This window comes from Spea bombifrons, chromosome 10 (assembly GCF_027358695.1).
Source record: "Spea bombifrons isolate aSpeBom1 chromosome 10, aSpeBom1.2.pri, whole genome shotgun sequence".
In the NCBI taxonomy this organism is placed as follows: domain Eukaryota; kingdom Metazoa; phylum Chordata; class Amphibia; order Anura; family Pelobatidae; genus Spea; species Spea bombifrons.
Window position 1 is genome coordinate 20554955 of NC_071096.1, and position 24563 is coordinate 20579517.

General features: G+C 42.2%; 1 protein-coding gene across 1 annotated transcript in view; it reads right to left on the minus strand.

Moving 5' to 3' along the window:
* Positions 1–24563, minus strand: part of POLA2 (DNA polymerase alpha 2, accessory subunit) — a 61648-nt gene that overhangs the window by 14918 nt on the left and 22167 nt on the right. The window contains exons 6-11 of the mRNA XM_053448705.1: positions 15143–15252; positions 7106–7299; positions 6480–6568; positions 5795–5950; positions 2403–2465; positions 216–258 (exon numbers count right to left, since the gene is read on the minus strand). Coding sequence (XP_053304680.1) covers positions 216–258; positions 2403–2465; positions 5795–5950; positions 6480–6568; positions 7106–7299; positions 15143–15252 — 655 coding nt within the window. The remainder of the gene's footprint in view (positions 1–215; positions 259–2402; positions 2466–5794; positions 5951–6479; positions 6569–7105; positions 7300–15142; positions 15253–24563) is intronic.

Below are 24563 nucleotides of genomic sequence, written 5' to 3' on the forward strand. Positions count from 1 at the left end.
CAGAGTTAAAAAACAATGATTCGTGAAGGGACACTCATAAAAAGGTTTTTCATCTTATTGCAACACAGCAATTCATAAATAGACCATACATCTTATATGTGTACTTTCAGTACATTTCAAATCGATGCAAAATAGAACACATGTAAGCATGAGGGCAAACATCTTGACTCTCCATACACATTTTGTATATACTGATAAAATGTGCTGATTTGTACCTTGGAATTCATTATTAGGCTGATGAAAGGGAAGCGGGACCCCCTAAAGAGATAAAACAGTAATGAAGATAGATTTAATATGTTTTTCAACAATAGTGCTGGTTGTAAATACTTTTTAAACATATCTAAATAAAACATACATAGGAAGACAATTAATAGGAATGCGATGTAAACGCATAAGCATTAGGCCCAGAAACACAACCTTTAGGAATGATTAAACTAGTGGAGCTTCTAACTGAAAAACCATTTAGCTGAATGAAGGGCACTGGTAAAACAAAACTGTTCGCTTCATTGATGCCTAAATAAAAAATTAATCTTGGCATTACTGCCCCTTTAATGCAGGATAGTTAGATACCATTGGGTTGTCTGCAATATTCTTCAAACGAATAATGTTACCAATGTAAATTGGGGGAATGAAAATGTATCAATTACAACAAAGCAATTCAAGTATGCACTTAAATACACTGTCCTTCACCTAGGATATTGGGGATAGTTCTGGAGTTCAGAGGAAGGCTACACAAATGATAAATGGTTTGCAAGATATACACTCACTGGCCACTTTATTAGTTACATCTTGCTAGTACAAGGTGCTGGAAACATTCCTTAGAGATTTTAAACCATATGGACATGATGGCATCACGCAGTTGCCACATCACAAAGGTGCTCTGTTGGGTTAAGAGCTGGTGACTGTGGAGGCCATTGGAGTACAGTGAACTCATTGTCATGTTTAAGAAACCAGTTTGATGCGAGCTTTGTGACATGGTGCATTAGCCATCAGAATATGGGTACACTGTGGTCATAAAGGGATAGACATAGTCTCCACCAATACCTTGGTAGGCTGTCACATTTAAACAATGCTCAATTGGTACTAAGGGGCCCAAAGTGTGGCAAGAAAATGTCCCTGTCACAGAGCCAGGCTAACAGACTAATATTTTTGTGTTTAGCCGGGTCATGGAGCACTTTTGTGTCCAGTTCCCGATACCGTGACCCGGTAAGATTTTATAAGGAGTTTTCTTTTATAACAGGCCCAGAGACTGAATGTGGCTGCAGCTCCAGCCCTTCAAATGAACAATCCTGTAACCTGGCTGGAGCTCTTAATCGGCCCGCACAGCCCTGTTTGTCCAGAGGGCAGCCTCACTACAGGGGGATAACACAGGTGGAGGAAACCTATTGTATCACTAAAACCCCTCACCTGATACATTGCCTGTGTACTGATACAAGGCAGGATGGATCCATCCTCTCATGTTTACGCAAAATTCTGACCCTGCCATCTGAATGTTGCATCTGGAATTGAGAATCATCAGACCAGGCAACGTTCTTCCAGTCTTCAATTGTCCAATTTTGGTGAGCTTGTGCGAACTGGAGCCGACAGGAGTGGCACCCAGTGTGGTCTTCTGCTGCTGTAGCCCATCTGCTTCAAGGTTTGACGTGTTGTGCGTTCAGAGATGGTGTTCTGCATACCTTGGTTGTGACGAGTGGTTATTTGAGTTACTGTTGTCTGTCATCTCAAACCAGTCTGCCCATTCTCCTCTGACATCAACAAGGCATTTTCGACCACACAACTGGATATTTTCTCTTTTTTGGACCATTTTCTGTTAACCCTAGAGATGGTTGTGTGTGAAAATCCAAGTAGATCAGCAGCTTCTGAAATACTCAGACCAGTCCGCCTGGCACCAACCATGCCACATTCAAAGTTCACTTAAATCCCCTTTCTTCCCCATTCTGATGCTCGATTTGAACTTCAGCAAGTTGTCTTGACCTAATAAAGTGGCCAGTGAGTGTAAGTTATCAGGGAAGACTAAGGAAGACTAGGTACAGAAGCAAGGGGAGAGAGTGGGGAGATGCAATAGAAAAACTTAAATCCTTAAAGGGATTCAACAAAGTAGAGGAGGCAAGCTTATTTGAAAGGGGGAGAAATGTTGGAACAAGAGGTCATAATCTAAAACTAGAGGGTCAGAGGCTTAAAAGGTAGTGTAAGGAAAGTCTACTTTACAGACGTAGTAGTTGATAAACAGAACAGTGACCCAGCAGAAGTGGTAGAGGCTAATACAGTGAGGGAAAAGAGAAAGCTATCCTTACTATGGGACCACACCGAGGCCTGAGGCCAGGGGTTTGTGTCCAGGAAAGGTTGTTTCTCTATAATATATTAGTTGTGATTTTTCAATAAGGACAGTGGCATAACTATACCTCATAAAGTTTTGTAGCAACAAACTTTCTTCCAGTGCTGTTAGTGCCTTCCATAACAACCACCTAAAGAACAGAAATTGCAGAGATTAACATAGCAAGTGAATTTAAATGTGAATGAGAACGGTATACAGCTGTGCAAGTATTTGAGAAGTCCAAATAAGGTTTAATGTTTTAAAACAGGTAGCAATAATAGATATATATGATCTCATAAAATGTCCCTCTTTGTACAGGGTCCAAGCAAAATAAAATTAACGCAGCCTTAAAATATTTTGGTTATTTACACAGTACTTGATATGGTACATAGGGTTTAAAACTCTGTATCAGACACAAACATTATGTAAACCTGCAAGCTTACCATGAATAAAAAGCTTAATATGTGCAAACAATCGTATGTACACTTCAAACTGATATATATTTATACCGACACTGGAGATATTTTATTAGTGTAAGCATACGCTAAAACTTAAGACAATCTGCAAGGCCATTAGACCAAAGTGGACATTTTGTATGTTTTTGAGACCTTACTACCGCTAGCTGTTCCCATTCGGATTACCCCATTGTCCCTAATGGATCTTCATTTTATCCATTAGATCTGCACAACGCAAGACCCTTCTTCAATCTTTTTTTTTTTTTTTTTTTTCTTTAGGATCTTTTGCCATTTGCTTATTTTGCCCGCATATATTCTCCAACTTCCCCTAGTGGTCCTGATTTAATTAAAGTTCACTCTTGATTTGTTGAAGAATTGGCAACCACTAAGAGATCTGCATTTCTTATTACTCTGGAAATGATCTTGGCAGGATCCCAGAGTAGCTTTGCCACATCAGGGTTTGGATAATGTTTTATGGAATACCGTTAAATGGTAAATCACACCATTTTTTTTTAATTTTTTTTTTACCACCGGTATAAACATTAAAAAAAAAGTTTGCAAAAATAGAATTTCTCTTTTTAAAGCATTTGCAAGGGGAAATTAAGACTACATTAACTCCTTAAAACCTTCATGACGTTCTATGTGGTTATGAAAAACAGTGCCTAAAAATATGAAGGTACATAACATCATGTATTAAGTAGCTGGGAAATTTGATGACACTGCTTCAGACAAAGACCCTTTATAAGACACCTCTAGTGTCAATTCTAATGAAAATGTCAGGCAACCACAGCATGATCAGACCTGGGTGCCTGCCAACATGGTGGTACCAACTTTTGTCCTGGTATTAGTAGCCACAAGACACAGCTTATTTGAGCTTTTAACTCACCAAAGCAATCTGTACACCATTCAGTATATAGCAGATCACACAGGCTCATTTTATTCTAGGCACCATTCCTATCATCCCACTAACCCAGTGAAAAAATACAACCCTTTCATTGCTCATGAGGGTGTTTTGCGCACTTAAACCTGTAATTTCTTTCAGCATTTCTACACTATGTGCACCCACACAAGGACAGATATGGTTTTCTTTTGATACCATTTTTATGTATAGTCCAACATTCAGTATGAATAGTTCAGTGCCTTGCAAAAGTATTCACCCCCTTGGCATTTTTGATTACAGCCTGAAACTTAAAATGGATGTGTTGAGAGTTTGTATCATTTGAATTACACCACATGCCTTCCACTTTGCAGATGCTAAATATTTTTTATTGGGACACAAACTAGAAATCAGGCAAAAAATCCCCCAAAAAGCGTCCATAACTATTCACCTCCCAAAGTCTCTTGGGGTGCGTCTCTATTAGCTTGGCACATCTAGCCACTGGGATTTTTGCCCATTCTTTAAGGCAAAACTGGTCCAGTTCCTTCAACCTGGAGGAGTTCCGCTGGTGTACAGCAAACTTTAAGTCATACCACAGATTCTCAATTGGATTGAGGTATGGGCTTTGACTAGGCCATTCCAGGACATTTAAATGTTTCCCTTTAAACCACATGTGTTGTTTTAGCAGTATGCTTAGGGTCATTGTCCCAACGTCCCAGTCTCAAATCTCTGGAAGACTGAAGCAGGTTTCCTCAAGAATTTTCCTGTATTTAGCTCCATCAATCATTCCTCCAATCCTGACCAGTTGCCCAGTCAGAGGAAAAACATCCCCCCACAGCATGATGCTTCCACCACGCTTCACTGTGGGGACGGTGTTCTCAGGGTGATGGGAGGTACTGTGCCAGACATAGCGTTTTCCTTGATGGCCGAAAAGCTCAATTTTAGTCTCATCTGCCCAGAGTACCTTCTTTCATATATCTGGGGAGTCTATCACATGCCTTTTGGCCAAGAGTAAATCTGTTTGCTTATTTTTTCTTTGTTTTTTTTTCTGGTCACTCCTCCATAAATCCCAACTCTGTGGAGTGTATGGCTTAAAGTGGTCCCTATGGGCAGGTACTCCAATATCCGCTATGGGTCTTTACAGGTCATTCAGTTATCTTTACTCTCACTGCTGCCTCTCTGATTAATGCCCTCCTTGCCCGGTCTGTGACTTTTGGTGGGCGGCCCTCTCTTGGCAGGTTTGTTGTGGCTCCATATTCTATTTCTTAATAACGGATGCTCCGTGGGATGTTCAAAGTTTCGGATATTTTATAACGCAACCCTGATCTGTGTTTGAAGAGCTCCTTGGTCTTCATGTTGCTGCTTGCTAAGTGGTGTGTTGCAGACTCTGGGGCCTTTCAACAGGTGTATATATACTGACATCATGTGACAGATCAAATGACACTAGTCCACCTGTGTGCATTCTATGTGACTTCTGAAGGTAATTGGTTGCACCCGGTCTTATTTAGGGGCTTCAAAGAGGGTGTTTTGAGCTGAAAAAGTTTGGTAAAAGGCAATGGGCATTTTCTATTTTGTGTCCTTCTTCTCAGATCATAAGAAGCCTATACACATGGGGTATGTACAGTTATAAAAAAAAAAATATGTTTTTACCCTTATGTCCTCCTAAAAAAACTAATCACTAAATCAGACTTTAATTTACATATGAAGAATTTTCATAACAACAAAGTAACATTGTATGAAAAAGAAGGTTGCCAATTACATTGCGCTCACCGTTGCACTGTGTGCTTGTAGAAGCAGGGTCCCCTTCTCTTTCCTAATCAGTATATTTGCTATATTTTCATTTTATATATTGCCAATTTGGATGTTATTGTTAAGTTGTTTTTTTTGCCACTCATTGTCACAGTGCTAGGGATTCTCACAGTCTATAAATGAATGCGATAAAATTTAGGATGTGAGTTTACATTGACAGGGGTGGGCCAGGGGCCTTGCCAGACACTGGGGGAGAACAAAGCAGGGCTGAAATGGACCATATCAGATATATGTATTACCACCACCTCCAACAGAGGATCCTTGGGCTTATAGACCAGTGCCCTTATTTGCAGGCATGGTTACATTAATCATATTCAAAACAGTGCGTGTGTGTGTTACCTGTCCTGGAAACAATGAATAATCCTTCAGTTCTGTCAGGTCCACAGGAACGTGCATCCCTGAGGAGTGCTCTCGGTCCCCCTCAAGGATTACAGATTTTGAATTTAATTTCCCATTACTGTCACAGCAAATCTGCCCAAGTACAGTCACATTTTCCTGTTAAAGTTAATAAGAGTTATTTTAACTGAAGGTAACACGAGCCTGACCACTTTTTTCTACCTGCCTGCCTTTTGGCGTTCCTTCTCAAATATGAATTCATTTAGATTAAGATTTAGATGAAGGAGGGCCTACCTTTAGAATCAAACATTTCATGGCTTCAAAAATCTTAGAGCAGGAAGCCAATATCACTCCTTTTAAAGGATAACACTTAGGATTTCTCAAATTAATAGATTACACACATAAAATGTACCAATCTATGTATAAGGTAACCATTCAGATGGATGAATAATAAATAGGTAAAAGCAGAACACAGGACATTTTATTTCTTTTGAAGAAAAAGACAGACACTTCTGCAAAACACAAGATATCGGAATATATTTTGACAACCTGGTTACATCCAAGACATTAAAGCTTAACTTGCGTCCATTTCAAATTATTTGACTAAGTAGGAGGTGTGAAATTGCTGCTTTGATCTAAGATATACCGCTGTTTGTTAGTAAGTAGGAATAAATAAAGGCCGACTTACCTGAGCTGGGAAAGAAACAGATGTAAATTCCTCAATATGGAAATTATTTTTCAGAGACTCACCAAGCTCTTCTATTTTACTGCTTAGAACTAGAATCAGGATAAGATGTTAGATAGGATTGAGGAGTATCATTAATGCCGTCAGCCTGGTACTTAATGTTATAGTGTCCAAAATGTGTTTGTTTTTTTTAATTAAAACCATAATTAAACCTAGTACAAAAATACTTAAACACCACACTGCAAATTTTAACATCAGAGGTATAGTGCTACAAACATTTTAAACACGGACATAGCTCAAAGTGCCAACTATACAATCCCAAGTAGAACACATTAAAAGAGGAACTTTTATCATAATGATAAACAACTAAAGTTACAAATAACTGGTTTATGTTAGTCAGGTAATTGGTATGAGAATAATTGGTTTAGAAGTAAGGGCATAAATTTACATTGAGGAAGCCGAACCTCAAAACTGTCAAAAAGTGGCAAACTAGTATATAAAAACTACTACATTAGAGCAGCATATATATATTTTTTTCTTTCCAGTAATTTCAGAAAAACAGATCTATGAAGCACTGTATTTCCAGGTGTAGTTCTATTGTGCCAGGTACATTATAGTCCCAAGCATACCTTCCCGGATGTCTGTCAGCTTTTGGAACATATACTTGTAAGACTTGGTAAGAGGCTCCTCATGGCAAGTGAGCATTTCTACAGTGGTGTTTTTTCCACTGCCCCCGCTCCAGGTTGTCCCTTGTATTTCACCATAGGATGTCACTACCTCCCCACGGTTCCCACGAGAGCTGTACTTCTGAGATGGAGTTGCGCTAGCAGAAATGGATACAATGTGTTTTATATAAAATAAAACTAGCACTTAAGCAACAAATAATGGATATGAACCTGAAACGCTGGCTCTCTTTTTTAGCTGGTAAAATTTAAAATTAGAAAAACTTTTTAGATTCACTGTGTAGAGCATAAGTTTATCAGTTTTGCTAATGGATGGAAAAGAAAAAAACTTTAATTCCTGTTCCTACGTACTATTATGGTGCTGTTATGGAGCCATAGGATATTAGTATGTGTAACACAAACCGCATGTCTGGAGGGCAGCTGCTATCTTTATCTCAGGAAGCGCATCAGCATCGTCCCAAAACATATGCGAGAGCTTTTATCTCTCTAATGTAGTGGTAAAATCACATGGGCAGGATTTACTTTTGGCTTGTCTGTATTTGGATTTACCCATGTCCAGTATAAAGTGTGTGTATAGTGATATATATTTATTTCCATATCAATTTGTTGCTCTGTGTATCTCTTGTAATGATCAGATTTCACTTGAGCAAAAGCCACACAAAATAAACTGGTAAATTTATTATAAAAAAAAAAAAAGAGCTAATGTAATAGGTTAATAAACCAATATGCCTAATATATATATATATATATATACACACACACACACATATATACACACACATACATACACACATATCTACGTATATTTATTACACACACATATCCACATACATACACACACACTATATTAGGGCTGCAACAACGAATCGATGTAATCGATAATCAAAATCGTTGCCATTATCTATTATTTGAATCGCCCATACCTCCACCGGCTGCTCCAACTAGACACAAACGAGTATGGAGCACAGGCGGTAAGTCTTGGTGGGGCAGTGTCCTGATTTCAGAAATACCTAATGTTTATAGATTGTCCATACTTTCCCAGCACTTATAGGGAACATACTACAAGGTGTACATTATTTGTAGAATTTTTATGCTTGTGGGATGTAAGGTTTTTTTTTTTAAACTTTTTTTTTTTATATTTTTTGGGGAAACATGGTTTCTCACCCTCCTCCCTGCAATCCCCCTGCACCGATCACATAGCATCTGTGCCTCATGGAAGGACAGGATATCCCCTGCAGGGTCTGGACAGACTCCGCAGAGGATATCGATGACCTTCCGGGTGACAATGCTGGCTTCTGCTGTGAGGGGGGGTTGGTGGTCCGGACAGCCTGATCTCCCGTGCAGCGGCAGGGATGTGTCCCTGCTGCTGCAAGAAGGGCAGGGGACTAAAGGGGTACCATGCAGTTTTTTTCCCCCCTTTTTGTGCCCTTTGGGACCAAGGCTGTTAACACTTTTGCGGTGCTAGTGTTTAGATTTAATTTTCTTCTCACTTATTTAGTGTACCCACACAAGTTTTATGTTGTTTTTTCCAGACAAGGACTTTCTTCACATACCATTTTAATCATAATATATATATATAAAAAAAAAACAGCCACATTAAAAAAGGCCACATTCCCCCCCCCCCCCATTTTGGTCAGTCTGTGTCTATGCCCTATCTTTTGAGCCCGGCCACTCCAACTTACCCCATCAAACCATTCATTTTGTTTAAATTAGACACCCCTTCGGTATTTGAAATGCTTTTACTTTAACTCTTTCCATGTCAAGATTTTTGGGAAGATACAGCGCTAATTTTACCACTTGCTCATAATAATAAACTATTTTTTTATTTTTTTTTACATTTTGCTGGAACTGGATGGTTCCTCTGATGCATAATTATTTTTAAACGTTAAAATAACTTTTTTTTTTTTTAAAGCTCCCCCCCCCCATATTTTGTAAATATTTTACTAATCACATTCTGATTAGAAAGCTGGGCTATTCAACCTACAAGTGGAGCCAGAGTTCTCTAAAGCAGGGGTCTGGCAGCAGTGGAAATTATCTGAGCGCATTGCACAGACTTCCCCCGGCTGCCAGAGATGAGGATACCCCTGCAGGCGGGCATAAAGCATATCAGGGGACAGAGTGGCATATCTAGGGGAGCAGAGTCTCATATCAGGGGAGCATAAAGCATATCTGGGGGGGGCATAAAGCATATCAGGGGAGCAGAGTGTCATATCTGGGGGGGGACAATTTTATGTGCTTTTTATGGATGGAAAGACAACCAGAGAAGCTGCAAATATATTTCCTTATATTTTAAATTGAATAATAATAGAAGTAAAATGCACAATAAATGTAATGCACTTGAACCAAACGCAAAACACCCCCCCGCAGGGGACCGCTGCTCTAGAGGGTCTGGAGACCCTCTGGCGAACTTTTATTTATTTATTTTTTTTTTTAAGGATGCGCCACCACCTTGCAAGCAAAATCTCTCGCAGTGGCAGTTGTGTCACCTCTCTCCGGAGGAGTCACAACGCGTCTTGGGGTGAGGCATTACAGCAACACTGTTTAAGCGAAGAAAGTGATTGTAGATCACTTTCTAAGCTTATTTAATGAAATGACGTTTCAGGCATGTCATTTGTCGTTAAGTGACTGTTTTTGCGTGACATGTCTGACCCGTCAATGGATGTTAAGGCGTTAAGAGCTCAGTTAATTGAACCACGGTACTGCGATAGAATGCTATCTTTGCAATAAGTCAGTTTGTGAAATTTAAACCCTGCTAGATAGTCTACGATCACGAAGTGGTATTATTGGAAACAGGAAGCGTTTAGGAACAGCAGCAGAAGACAAAGTCTATATGCCACTGATTTGCCTTATAACTTCCAATATGCCACTCGCCTCCATTTATGCCTTATACCTCCCTATATGCCACTGTGCACCCTGATATGCCACTCCGTCCCCTATAAATTCCCTGCACCACCCTGAAATGCATTATATTCCCTGATTCACCACTCTGCCTCCCCCAGATATGCCACTCTGAAATTTATTATACCCCCCATACACCACTCTAACTCCCCCAGATATGCCACTCTGCCTCCCTGACATTCATTACACCCCCATACACAGCTCTGCTACCCTGAAATTCATTATACCCCTCCCATACACCACTGCCTCCTCCCAGCAACGGAGGTTCACAAGACACCAGGGAGCCGGGTAGAGAGGCAGAGTGGTGTATGGGAGGGGGAGGGGCCAGAGTGGTGTATGGGAGCGTGGCTCCCTAGTGTTTTGTGAACCTCTGTTGCTGACAGGCACTTTCACTGGAGCTTCATACAAGCCTCAGCGTAAGTGAAGGGGAGTAACGGAGGCTGTCCGTGCGCATCGCGCAGACCCCACCAGCTGACAGAGGATGATCCTCTGCAGGAGACCTGCACACAGAAAGTCTATGTTACTCCCCTCCACTTCCACTGGGGCTTCTACATCATGCGATGCTGCATCGCAGGAGCGGAAGTGGAGGGGAGAGGCGGAAGTTGTCTGTGCGCATCGCACGGACACCCACCGGCTGACAGTGAGGGAAATCCAGGTCCCCTGCAGCGTTGCGGGGGATCTGGATTCTAATGTTATAATCCGATCTCTGTTTGAGGTCGGATTATATAAGGAGGGGAGTTTTTCAGAGCATTTGCTCTGGAAAAAAAACCTTTTTGTAATCGATAAAAATCGATTTTTAATTATCGATTTTATCGATTAGTTTCAGCCCTAGTCTTAACCATTGTGATGAATAACTAACAAAATGTGGCCGATGTTTTACCTAATATTTATACCCCTGTGAATAATTATACATATATACACACGCTGGCCACTTTATTAGGTACACATGTTCAATTGCTTAATACAAATATCTAATTAGACAATCACATGGCAATCACAAGGCATGTAGACATGGTCAAGACAACTTGCTGAAGTTCAAACTCAGAATGGAAGAGAAAGGGGATTTAAATGACTTTGAACGTGGCATGGTTGTTGGTGAGAGATGGGCTGGTCTGAGTATTTCAGAAACTGCTGATCTACTGGGATTTTCACGCACAATCATCTCTAGGGTTTACACAGAATGGTCCGGAAAACATCCAGTAAGCAGCAGTTGTGTGGACGAAAATGCCTTGTTGATGTCAGAAGTCAGAGGAGAACAGGCAGACTGGCTCAAGATGACAGAAACAGTAACTTCAAATAACCACTTGTTACAACCAAGGTATGCAGAATACCATCCCTGAATGCACACCATGTCAAACCTCGAAGCACATGGGCTAAAGGAGCAGAAGACCACACCGGGTGCCACTCCTGTCAGCTAAGAACAGGAAACTGAGGCTATAATTCAGACAAGGTCCTCAACATTTGACAATGGAAGACTGGAAGAACGTTGCCTGGTCTGATGAGTCTCAATTCCAGCTACGACATTTAGATGGCAGGATCAGACTTTGGCGGAAACAACATGAAAGCATGGATCCATCCTGCTTTGTATCAGCGGTTCAGGCTGGTGGTGTTATGGTGTGGAGGACATTTTCTTGGCACTCTGTGGGCCCCTTAGTACCAACTGAGCATCGTTTAAACGCGACAACCTACCAGAGTCTTGTTGCTAACCATGTCCATCCCTTTATAACCACAGTGTACCCATCTTCTGATGGCTACTTCCAGCAGGATAATGCACCATGTCACAAAGCTCACATCATCTCAGACTGTTTTCTTAAACATGACAATGAGTTAACAGTACTCCAATGGCCTCCACAGTCACCAGATCTCAATCCAACAGAGCACCTTTGGGATGTGGTGGAACGGGAGATTCGCATCATGGATGTGCAGCCGACAAATCTGCAGTAACTGCGTGATGCCATCATGTCCATATGGACCAAAATCTCTGAGGAATGTTTCCAGCACCTTCTAGAAAGTATGCCATGAAGAATGAAGGCAGTTCTGAAGGCAAAAGGGGAGTCCAACCCTGTACTAGCAAGGTGTACCTAATAAAGTGACCAGTGAGTATGTATATATACACATACATTCTCCATTAATAAAAGATAATAATAATAAAGCTATGTATGATAACGGTTAACTATAAAAAGCTTTTTTTCATAAAATTTTCCTCATAATAACAATATTTCTCTTATACTAAATTTGTGAACTAATTTCCAGTACTCAGCTATTCTCACTTCTCTTCACACCATCTAAGAATTATCTTAAATGGCCCTGTGTGATAATACAGAGTTAAGTTAGTGAGATTTCTCTGTAGATTTTTTTTACATGACTGTTGCTTATGTAAATAAATTGGCATTATATGAAACACTATTAGGAGATACTCTACTCTTTTAGGGCAGCAACAACCAATCCATAAACTTGATAATCGATGATGAAACTCGTTGTCAATGATTTTCACTATTGATTAGCTGGATTTATTTGAATATAAGATGTTTTTTTTTTCAGAACAAATACTCTGAAAAATCCCCCCCCCTCAAAAAAAATACTCACTCAAATAGAGGTCTGACTATAAGACTAAGCTCCAGATCCCCACAGTGCTGAAGGGGACCTGGATCCTCCTTCTCTGGAAGTCGATGGACGTCTGCGCAATGCGCGCAGATAACCGCTGCTGCTGCCCGGCATGACATGACCTTCCGGTGCTCCGTCACAGAAGCCCCGGCCGAAGTGGTCGGCAGCAGCAGAGGTTGTCTACACATATCAAGCAGACGTTCACTGGCTGCCCCCACTAGACACCAGGGAGTCTGGGGATGCATTGGCATGTCTGGGCGGCAGAGTGGCCTATCTGGGGGCAGATTGGCAAATAAAAACAAGACATGCATTTTTCTCAATCATAGTTTTTATTCAATACGAAAAAATAGTTTACATGTAAATTAATATTTACCACTAAAACTTTTTAGGTATTAAAATCTAGTTTGAGAAATTGTGTTTGGGTTCTTGTAAAATATAGCTTATTATGCCATAGCAATACTCTAAGAAGGCGATTAGAGTAATACATTTTAATAAAGAGATAAAAGTGTTGTATGCACAAAGTACAATGACATGTCAATGTAAATATTACGTTTTTTATTCTGTTTTTAACACCCAGTGTGTTCATTAAATTATTTTAAACAAAAAAATGCATATTGGTTTTTATCCAATTAATCAAAAAAATAATTGCCCAACTAATAGATTATGAAAATACCGTATTTGCTCGATAAGACGACCCCCCAAAATCTGAATATTAACTTAGGAAAAAAAGAAAAAGCCTGAATATAAAACGACCCCAAAGGAAAAAAGTTTTACCAGTAAATGTTAATTCATGTAAACTATTTTTTTTAATAAAAGCTATGATTGAGAAAAATATTTTGTTTTTATTTCTTGTATTTTCCAACCTGTCCCCCGGTTACGCACATCTGCCTCCAGGCTTGCCACTCCAATATGGCACTGTGGCCCATGATATGCCTTTTAACCCTCTATATGCCACTGTGCCCCATGGTATGCCTTTTGACCCCCTATGTGCCACTCTGCCTCCAGAAATGCCTTATACCCCTATATCCCATTCTGGCATTTAGGGGGTTAAAATGCATATTATGGGGCAGGGTGGCATATAGGGAGGTATAAGGCATTTCAGGAGGCAGAGTGGCATTAAGGGAGTTAAAAGGCATTGTATAGAGCACTCTGCCTCCAGAAATGCCTTATACCCCTATATGCCACTCTGGCATTTAGGGGGTTAAAAGGCATATTATGGGGCAGAGTGCCATATAGGGAGGTATAAGGCATTTCAGGAGGCAGAGTGCTCTATTAAATGCCCTATGCCCCCATTTAACACACACACCCTATACCCCCATTTAACTAACACACACACACACTCTCTCTCACCCCTCTCACACCGGTGCTTCCAGCCGGGGCAGCGGGTTGACGTCGCCTTCCGCTGCAGCCGGAAGGAGGTGGAGTTGGCAGCGGGGGTTTGTATGCGTCCGTCGCGTATACTTTCCCCGGCTGTCAGAGATCAGAGTTCCCCGCACCGGTGAGGGGAGCTCTGATCTCTGACAGTCGGGGAAGGTCTACGCGACGGACGCAGACAACCCCCGCTGCTAGCCACACCTCCTTCCGGCTGCAGCGGACGTTGTCTACGCGGATCGCGTAGACGTCAACCCGCTGCCCCGGCAACACAGCAGGAAGCACCGGTAAGTGTGTGTATGATGGGGGGGGGGGGGGTGAGACAGGAGGATCCAGGTCCCCTGCAGCGGTGCGGGGGATCTGGATCTTAGTCTCCTAATCAGACCTCTATTTGAGGTCTAATTAGAAGACGACCCCGATTAGAAGACGAGGGTTTTTTTCAGAGCATTTCCTCTGAAAAAAACCTTGTCTTATAATCGAGCAAATACGGTAGTTGCAGCCCTAAACTCTTCCCCTTTCTGTGCACCAGCATTTTATACTTACTACAGTAACCCCTTCAGTCCCCTATGGACGTACCAGTACGTCCAGCCCTTCTTGCACAGGAGATCAGCCTGCACTCCCCCTGATCTGATGTAACAGAAGGTACCAAAAACCCCTGGGATTGAAGGGATTAATGTAATATCCTAATTTTCCCAATTCAGCTCTGAACTCTGAGCACACAACTCTGATGTCTAAATTATCTGTGCATGCCCTTTTTACATTCCATTGCACACAAAACAATTATCACCAGTAGTATAGACTATGGAATAGAAAAGTCTGTTATTTTGTATTCTTATAGTTCTTATATAGAACACAGATAATCACAACCAATTGAATTAGACATGTAGTACACACACACACACGTACATATATATATATATATATATTAAAAAATCCGCGCTGAATGATACTCCTTGCAAAATTTGAAGTTTGGATTGTGTTGTCCTGATGAGAACACAATATAATAAACGTCTCAAAATAATTTAGGAAGGCACTGAATTTAAAGAAAATGAAGTGAAAGTATATCTTACTGAATGTTTTTACAGAGACAGGTAAAGACCAGTGAAATACCTGGGTGAAAAGCTGGCAGGAGAGAACAGAAGGTGGGGGCTTCGATTTATAGATGAAATCCGTTTGGATTGAGGATTTTCTGGTGTGGATAAAATGCGCTTCTGTGATCCCTATACGAATGGGAAAAAGGAATGGGGTACAATATCAGTTTGTTAAATTGTAAAGTGCAACTGTTAGCCTACGGGCTTTGTTGTAAGGGGGTTAAAAGGAGTTGTTAGCATGACAATAGTATAAAACCAAATTAATTTTGTCATTAACCTGTTCATGCTATGGGATGTAGTATATCCTACAAAACATGTACAGATTTGTCCTATGGCTGATCAGTCTGTGATCACCCATTGCTTGCTCTAGCCCATAAATTAAGTGTAATGGTACTTGGTTTGGGTTCTGTTATACTTAAATAACAAAGAATGCATGTGTATTTAGAAACTTCCTGATACCTCCTCTGGTGACCCCTGGAGGCTAAAAACATAAAAGAGTAAAAATTACTAAATAGAACTACATAAGCCATGACATCAAAAGAGGACAGTGCCTTCAGAAATATAACATATTATATTACCAAGGCTCATTGCCTAGTATGCTAGAAGATGACAAAAGATGCCTCACAATCATCGCTACTACCCCCATAAATCAGATTAAAAACAAGGGTCACCTACTGGAAATACAAGGGCCTAACTCCATCTGAAGTAGGGCTGCAACTAACGATTATTTTCATAATCGATTAGTTGGCCAATTAATCAGGATAAAAAAAAAAAAAAGTCAATTTTTCATTTATTTAAAATAACTGGATGTTAAAAACAAACGGCAGAATAAAAAAAAAAAAACTTTGATAAAAATGCATTTCTTGTTTTTATTTCCCAACCTGCCCTCCCAGATATGCACATCTTAGCCCAGGCTTGCCACACTACCTCCCAGATATGCCTTATATACCCTACATGCCTTATACCCCCTAATGCCCGGTGCCCCCTGATATGCCTTGTGCCCCAGTATACCTTATACCCCCAGATATGCCACTCCCTCCTCCACAGATATGCCTTATATCCCCCAGATATGCCATAGTGCACTCAGATTTACAGACTCGTTCGCATCACGCTGACAATACTTTTATAAATAAGTACAGGATTAATCTTCACTGCCCCCAGGATTTAGATTCCCCTTAGCTTGCCCCCCTTTACCTCTAACTGCACCTTAAGTTAACTTTATTAAACTAATTCAATTAACCCTCAGTCCTCGGCATTAAATTAACCCTAAACACCCCATCAAACCATAACTGCCCCTAAATTAACCCCCACCTCCACTAACTTTAAGCAACCCAAATATAAATTTTATACTCAGTTAGATGAGTGTCACAGCAATGTGGACACTATAGGGAATGGGCAGGGCCAATCTTCAGTGTGACTGAAAGGAGGGACTGTGAGTAGTAACTGCTGTGAGTCACACTGAAACAGATTATTAACCCCTTCAGGACCGGGATTTGATACTAAGGTGTCGCTAAAGGACTGGAGCCGTTTTTGCCATGTCTTTCTTCAACTGTAATTTCTCTCTTATCAATTAGTGCTCCCACACAAATCATATATTGTTTTTTTCAGCACAAGTAGGGCTTTCATTTGAAACCATATTAAGCTGGGTAGTACATTGTTTTGTTTGAAATAAATAGGAAAAAGTAGGGAAAAAATTAAGAAAAAAACGCATTTTTTTTTATTTATTTTTTTACAGTTTTGTATACATACAAATCGTACACATATTGAACCAATGAGAAAAAATTATCCAAAAATATATTCATTAACTTGTCCTGGCCTACAGGAGTCAAAGGGCTTGTGGGGGCTCCTTTTTGCTGTTGCTGGTCTGCAGCAGAGCCCCGTACAAAATGGGAATTAACGTTGCTCTCATGGAGCGATCAGGCAGCAGGGGGATGTTGTGTCAGGTCCCCACACTTGTGTGGGGACCCAATCACACTAAACCCCCTTTCCTGAAGCTGTGGCAGCTGAAAACACGATTTTGAAAAAAAAAAACAAAAAAAAAAAACCGCAATTGCAGGTTTTTCTGCAATCGCGTTTTCAGCCTACAGAATCACTCCATGGGAGTGATCACAGACCCGGGGGTGGGCTCGGAGTGGCTGTGCTGGTCAGCAGCAGCAGCGCCCCCACGATCACGGCGATGTGGGGGCGGTTTTTGGGGATGACGTACCTGGAACGTCTCGGTCTATTGGTGACATAACCAGGAAGTACCAGGTACGTCCCGATCCTGAAGGGGTTAAACAAGGGGTATTTTTTCCAGAGCATTTGCGCTGAAAAAACCCTCATTTTATAAATCGATAAAAATCGATTCAACTAATAGATAATGAAATTTGTTGGCAACGATTATCATTATCAATTATTATCGATTAGTTGTTGCAGCCCTAATCCGAAGGATGGAACCAGTCACCACCAACAGTTGCAGACATCGAACAGTGAGTCAATAACATGAATAGCTGGACAGCACCTGGCCCAGACATGGTCCATTTCTACTGGCTGAAGAAACCGATAGCAGCATATGAACACCTGGCAGCACAGATGAACCATCTGCTAGCAACAGACTCCTACCCAGACTGGCTAACACAAGGAAGCACAGTGCTTATAATTAAAGATTCTAAGGGTACCACACCTTCAAACTACCAACCAATAACCTGCCTTCCCACAACATGGAAGGGCCTATGAGGTATTATACTCGCCAAGATACAGGACCACATGGGCCAGTACACAGGCACAGCTCAGAAGGACATTGGGAACAGCACCAAAAGCTCCAAGCACCAGTTGCTCATAGACCGAGCAGTCATCCAAGATTGAAAGTCTAGACCAGGGGTGCAAATGAGTGTCACGCGGGGCTGCAGACTGCTCACAGTGGTGTTGGCGGGGGGGGCCCCAATTGAAACGTTTTTTTTTTTTTTTGCAGCCCGGAGGAAGCGCTAGACGCGGAGGAGAGGGGCACCAAGAGGTTGCTCAAGTTTTCAGCACCGCGTCGCCCAATGAAAGTTTGTAAGGCAACTCAAAGCATCTAGCACAAGTGACTAGGGCTGCAACAACTAATCTATAAAATTGATGATAAAAATAGTTGCCACCAAATTTCATTATCGATTAGTTGAATCAATTTTATCAATGATAAGATGAGGGTTTTTTTCAGAGCCAATGTTTTTTTTTTTTTATGGTTGTTTTATAATCCAACCTCAAATAGAGGTCAGATAACACTAAGATCCAGATCCCAGCAGCGCTGCAGGGGACCCAGATCCTCCTCGGGGGTGTCCGTGCGATGCGCACAGACTAGAGACGCACCGAAATATATTGGCCGAAAAGGGCATTATTGCAAGCGGCATCTTGCGAGCAGGAACCCAGCGGAGTCACATGAATGCACATCACATGTCTCTGCTCCGTTCCTTTTTCCCCTGGGGGCGTGGCCAGAGAAGTTGTTCCAGAGGAAGCAGCAGGGCCCCTGCAGTAGTGGGGGAGGGTGTATGAGCAAGTATGTGTGATTAAAGGGAATGAATTAGCATCTGTAAATTAATGAGTATATGAGTGTGTGTGTGTGGGGGGGGTGGCATAGGGAGCGTGTAATCATACTCCTATTATGCCCAGGTTCTAGCATGTGCTGGCTGCCTGGGCATGATAGGAGTGTGATTGCGGAGATATATATAATATAATATAAAATATATATATATATATATATATATATATATATATATATATATATATATATATATATATATATATATATATATATTAGGGCTGCAACTAACGATTATTTTCATAATCGATTAGTTGGCCGATTATTTTGTCGATTAATCGGATAAAAAAAATGTAAATTTTTCATTTATTTTAAATAATTTAATAAACAAATGATGTTAAATACAAACAGCAGAATAAAAAAAACTTTGATGAAATGCATTTCTTGTCTGTATTTCCCAGCCAGCCCCCCCCCAATTTATGCACATTTGAGCCCAGGCTTGCCACGCTGCCTCCCGACATGCCACGCTGCCTCCCAGACATGCCACTCCACGCTGCCTCCCACATATACCACGCCACGCTGCCTCCCACATATGCCACTCCACGCTGCCTCCCACATATGCCACTCCACGCTGCCTCCCACATATGCCACTCCACGCTGCCTCCCACATATGCCACTCCACGCTGCCTCCCACATATGCCACTCCACGCTGCCTCCCACATATGCCACTCCACGCTGCCTCCCACACATACCACTCCATGCTGCCTCCCACACATACCACTCCACGCTGCCTCCCACACATACCACGCTGCCTCCCACATATACCACTCCATGCTGCCTCCCACATATACCACTCCACGCTGCCTCCCACACATGCCACGCTGCCTCCCACATATACCACTCCACGCTGCCTCCCACATATGCCACTCCACGCTGAATCCCACATATACCACTCCACGCTGCATCCCACATATACCACTCCACGCTGCATCCCACATATCTCATAGTGCCCTCATAGAGTCACAGACCCGTTCACAGCACACTGACACTATACTTTTTTAAATAAGTACTGGGTTAATCTTTACGGCCCCCAGGATTTAGATTCCCCTTAGTTTGCCCCCCCATTATCTCTAACTGCACCTTAAGTTAACTTTATTAAATTAATCAAATTAACCCTTAGTCCTCATCATTAAATTAACCCTAAACACCCCATTAACCATAACTACCCCTAAATTAACTCTAAATACCCCATCAAAACAAAACACCCCATTAACCATAACTGCCCCTAAATTAACCCTAAACACCCCATTAACCACAGCATCCCCTAAATTAACCCTAAAGACCCTGTCAACCACAACAGCCCCTAAATTAACCCTAAACACCCCATTAACCACAGCTGCTCCTAAATTAACCCTAAACACTCCATTGACCATAGCTGCCCCTAAATTACCCCTGAACACCCCATTAACCATAGCTGCCCCTAAACACCCCATTAACCATAACTGCCCCTAAATTAACCCTAAACACCCCATTAACCATAGCTGCCCCTAACTTTCAGTAGCCCAAATATTAATTTTATACTTACAGTTAGATGAGTGTCACAGCCATGTGGTTCTGGCCTTCTGGGATAAGGAAGGAGCGGGGCCAGTTGTCACAGTGATTACAGGGAGGGCCTGGTAAGTAGGAGCTTCTGCTGTGAGTCAGACTAAACGGATTATATAATGAGGGGTATTTTCAGAGTGTTTGCTCTGAAAAAACCCTCATTTTATAATCGATAATCGATTCAACTAATCGATAATGAAATTCGTTCGATTTCATTATCGATTATTATCGATTTTATCGATTAGTTGTTGCAGCCCTAATATATATGTGTCTATATATTATATGTGTCTATATATGTGTCTATGTGTCTAGATATAATATAATGTTATTGATGTTGGTGTGTTACTTTTAGTAAAAATGGTTAAGACCAAAAACAGACAAGAAAATGCAACAACATATATATATATATATATATATTAACAGCAATCACACTCCTATCATGCCCTGGTATAATTAGATTCCAGCATGTACTGGCTAACTTTGCATGACAGGATTGAGACATAATAATGGCAGCACAAAAGCAGGAACTATGGACCAGATCCATAGACAAGAACCAAGGTCCAGACTATGTAGAGAGGCTTCTGAGACAGTCCAACACAGCATACACTGAATGGCATAACCAAGTAGCTGGCATTGTATACAGGAATATCTGCACAGATTATAGAATAAACCCTCCCAAGCGCAAAAGGAAGATTCCACAGGAGTTTGTAAAGAAAAATAGTAATTTTACTTACCGTAAATTCTTTTTTCCTTAGTGTAGTGTCAGTACCACGGGGTGTCGCTCTTCCTAGGGACAAGGACCTAGAACCGAAGAGGTTAAGATACCTCCTAACCCCTCCTACTCCTCCCTATAAGAGCCCCGGCAACCCCAATACCTCCAGAAAGTACCAAGAAACACAAGATAGCTTGCAAAAAATAATTTTAATACAAAACGCACAGGGAGGGATATATGTACTGACACTACACTAAGGAAAAAAGAATTTACGGTAAGTAAAATTACTATTTTTCCTGTCGTATTGTGTCAGTACCACGGTGATATAGCAAGATGACCCCCTCTGGGTGGGGAAAACGGTCACGAGGTAACTGCCTGCAGCACCTTACGCCCAAAGTCAGCATCAGAGGAGGAGAAGATGTCTAGCCGGTAATGCTTGATAAACGTGTGAAAGGAAGACCAAGTAGCTGCTTTGCATATTTCTTCTGGAGATGCCGAAGACCTTTCAGCCCAGGATGTAGCCATAGCTCTGGTGGAGTGAGCAGTAACGTGGGATGAAAGAACCTGACCGCTGAGAGAGTAGGTTAAGCGAATAGTGTTGGAAAGCCATCGAGTGCTTGGAGGCCGCATTGCCTGTAGATCTACCAAAATAATTAACAAACAATTGATCCATAGCGCGGAAAAAAGCAGTGCGGTCTATATAAATTCGTAGAGCTCTGCGGACGTCTAAAGTGTGCCAGAGTGATTCTTCCGGAGTTGAAGGAGATGGGAAGAAAGAGGGTAAAATTAATGGCTGATTGACATTAGATTCAGAGATAACCTTGGGCAAAAAAGAAGGTTTAACATACAGGACGACTTTATCTTGGTGGAAAATAGTAAATTCTGGAGCCGCAGAAAGAGCCTGAAGTTCACTGACCCTCCTCGCTGAGGTAATGGCTACCAAAAAAGCCGTCTTGAGGGATAAAAATTTTAGGAGATACCTCTTCCAAAGGTTCGAACGGTTCAGAGCAGAGTGTTTGGAGGACCAATGACAAATCCCAGGAGGGAAAATGCGAACGTCTGGGAGGCCGTTGAATGATGGCAGTCTTAAAGAAACGCCTGACGAGAACTTGGGACGCCAACTCAGACAGGAGAAAATGACTCAGGGCTGAAACCTGTCCCTTAAGCGTAGAGACTGAGACCCGCTGAAAAACCTTCCTGCAAAAAGTCCAGAACAGAACTTGTGGGGGGAGAAGAGAAATCCAAACCTTTGGAGACACACCAGTGGAGAAATTTATTCCAGACTCGAAGATAAATAGTGGACGTAGATCTTCGTACTGAACCCAGGAGGATCTCTGACATAGAATTGGAAATGCCTCTGCTCCGGCGGATCATCCTTGCAGCAGCCAGGCCGTCAATCTGAACTGCAGAAGAACATCCCTGGACAGGTTCTTGTTTTCCAGAAGATGGGAGGAAACTGGCAGCTCCCATACTGAAATCGCCATACTGAGCAGCTCCGAAAACCAACTTCGATTCGGCCAATAAGGGAGAATAGCTAAAACCCTGGCTCTGTCTACCCGAATCTTTAGGAGGATCCGAGGAATCATGGCTACTGGAGGAAACACATAAGCCATCTTGAAAGACCAAACCACTGACATTCCGTCTAGCAGGGGAGGATTGTCCTGCCTGTAAAGGGAGGCGAAAACTGGTAATTTCCTGTTTTGTCTGGTCGCCATAAGGTCTATATCTGGCAGGCCGAATCTTTGAACTAGGAGAGAAAAAATGCTCTTGTCCAGGGACCAGTTTGCTTGGGAGCAACGAGATCTGCTGAGATCGTCTGCCAGACTGTTGTCTACTCCTTTGATATGTGTCGCTGCTAAATCCTCCAGGTTTCTTTGGGCCCAGCGCATGAGATGGTCTGAAAGGTCCTGTAGTCTTGGAATTCGGGTGCCACCCTGTCTGTTTATATATGAGACTGTGGTGGCATTGTCGGACTGGATTCTCACAGCTTTCCCCCGTAATCTTGGACTGAAGGTCTTGAGTGCCAGGAACACAGCTTTCAGTTCCCGAAAGTTTGATGATTGGGCTTGATAGATTAAGGACCAGCTGCCCTGACTGCAGAGGTCGAGTAGATGAGCTCCCCAGCCTACCTTGGAGGCATCCGTGGTGAGGGTGACCCAATGACGTGGTAGAAAAGATCGCCCTTGGGTGAGGCGCCCCTTCCCTTTCCACCAATTCAGCCGGAGTAAAACCTCCCTGGACACCGTGAAGGTGACATCCAGCTCCTCCGGTCTCCTGGACCACTGTTGTAGGATGTCCCATTGCAGGGGTCTCAACTGTGCTTTGGACCAGCTTACTGCCGGAATACACGCTGTAAGACTGCCCAGGATACTCATAGCCAACCTGAAGGGAAGGGTTGGATTTTGTTGCAGAAAGGAAACCTGATTCTTTATCTTCTTGATCTTGGAGCGCGGGAGATAAAGTCTCGAAGAGACGGAATCCACTATGAGCCCCAGAAACTGGATCTTCGTAGTTGGAATCAGGTTGGACTTTTTGTGGTTTATGATCCAGCCGTGTTCCCCCAAGCATCGGGTCGTAAAGCTGAGATGTGCCTGGAGCTCCTGAGAAGAACTTGCTTTTAGCAGCCAATCGTCTAGATAAGGGACGACTGTGACCCCCTCTTTCCGTAAAGCCACTGCAACAGGAGTTAAAAGCTTTGTGAAGATCCGAGGAGCTGACGACAGGCCAAAAGGGAGAGCAGTAAACTGGAAATGACAAACTCATTCCTGGAGGCTATGGCGATAGGCACATGGAGATAGGCATCTTTTAGGTCTAATGTAACCATAAAGTCCCCTTGTCTCAACAGGCGGGTAACCGTGAGAATGGATTCCATTCTGAAGTGACGATAAGGAATACACGCATTGACTCTCTTTAAATCCAGAATTGGACGGAAGGACCCATCCGGTTTTGAGACCAGGAAGAGACGGGAATAAACTCCCTGAAACTCCTGATTCTTTGGAACAGGCTCTATGACACCCTTTTTTAGAAGGGTAAGGCTTTCGGCAAACAGTGCTGAGTTCTTCACCTGAGAGGGGTAAAACGAAATCAGGAACAGAGGACGTGGAATTCTGGAAAACTTTATCCTGTACCCGTCCGCAATGATTCTGAGGACCCAGGAATTGTTTGTGGTTTGTCTCCATTTTGGTAGGAACCATTGCAGACGACCTCCAACACCGTCAGAACTTCCTACCCTCTGGTTTCTTAGGGTGTTCCTGAAATTTTCTCTCGTGTTGTTTACGAAAGGCTTGAGTCTTGAACACTGGTTGAAAAGGCCTGGAAGGTCTATACTGGTATCGTTTGTTCCATCTGCTTTTCCTATCCTGAGGAAGTGCCTTTTTAGTATCAGACATGTGTCTGATCAGTTCCTCCAAGGAAGAACCGAATAGTTTGGTTCTTTCAAAGGGCAGATCGCATAGCGTAGATTTGGAGGCAGTATCTGCTGCCCAGGAACGTAGCCATAATGCCCTTCTGGCAACGGAAGACAAACCCATGTTACGGGCTGAAAGCTTAAGGCCCTCTTCTGCAGCTTCCAGCAGGAAGCTATTAGCCAGTCTCAGGTTTTTAAATAGTTTAGACAAACCTTCATCCATA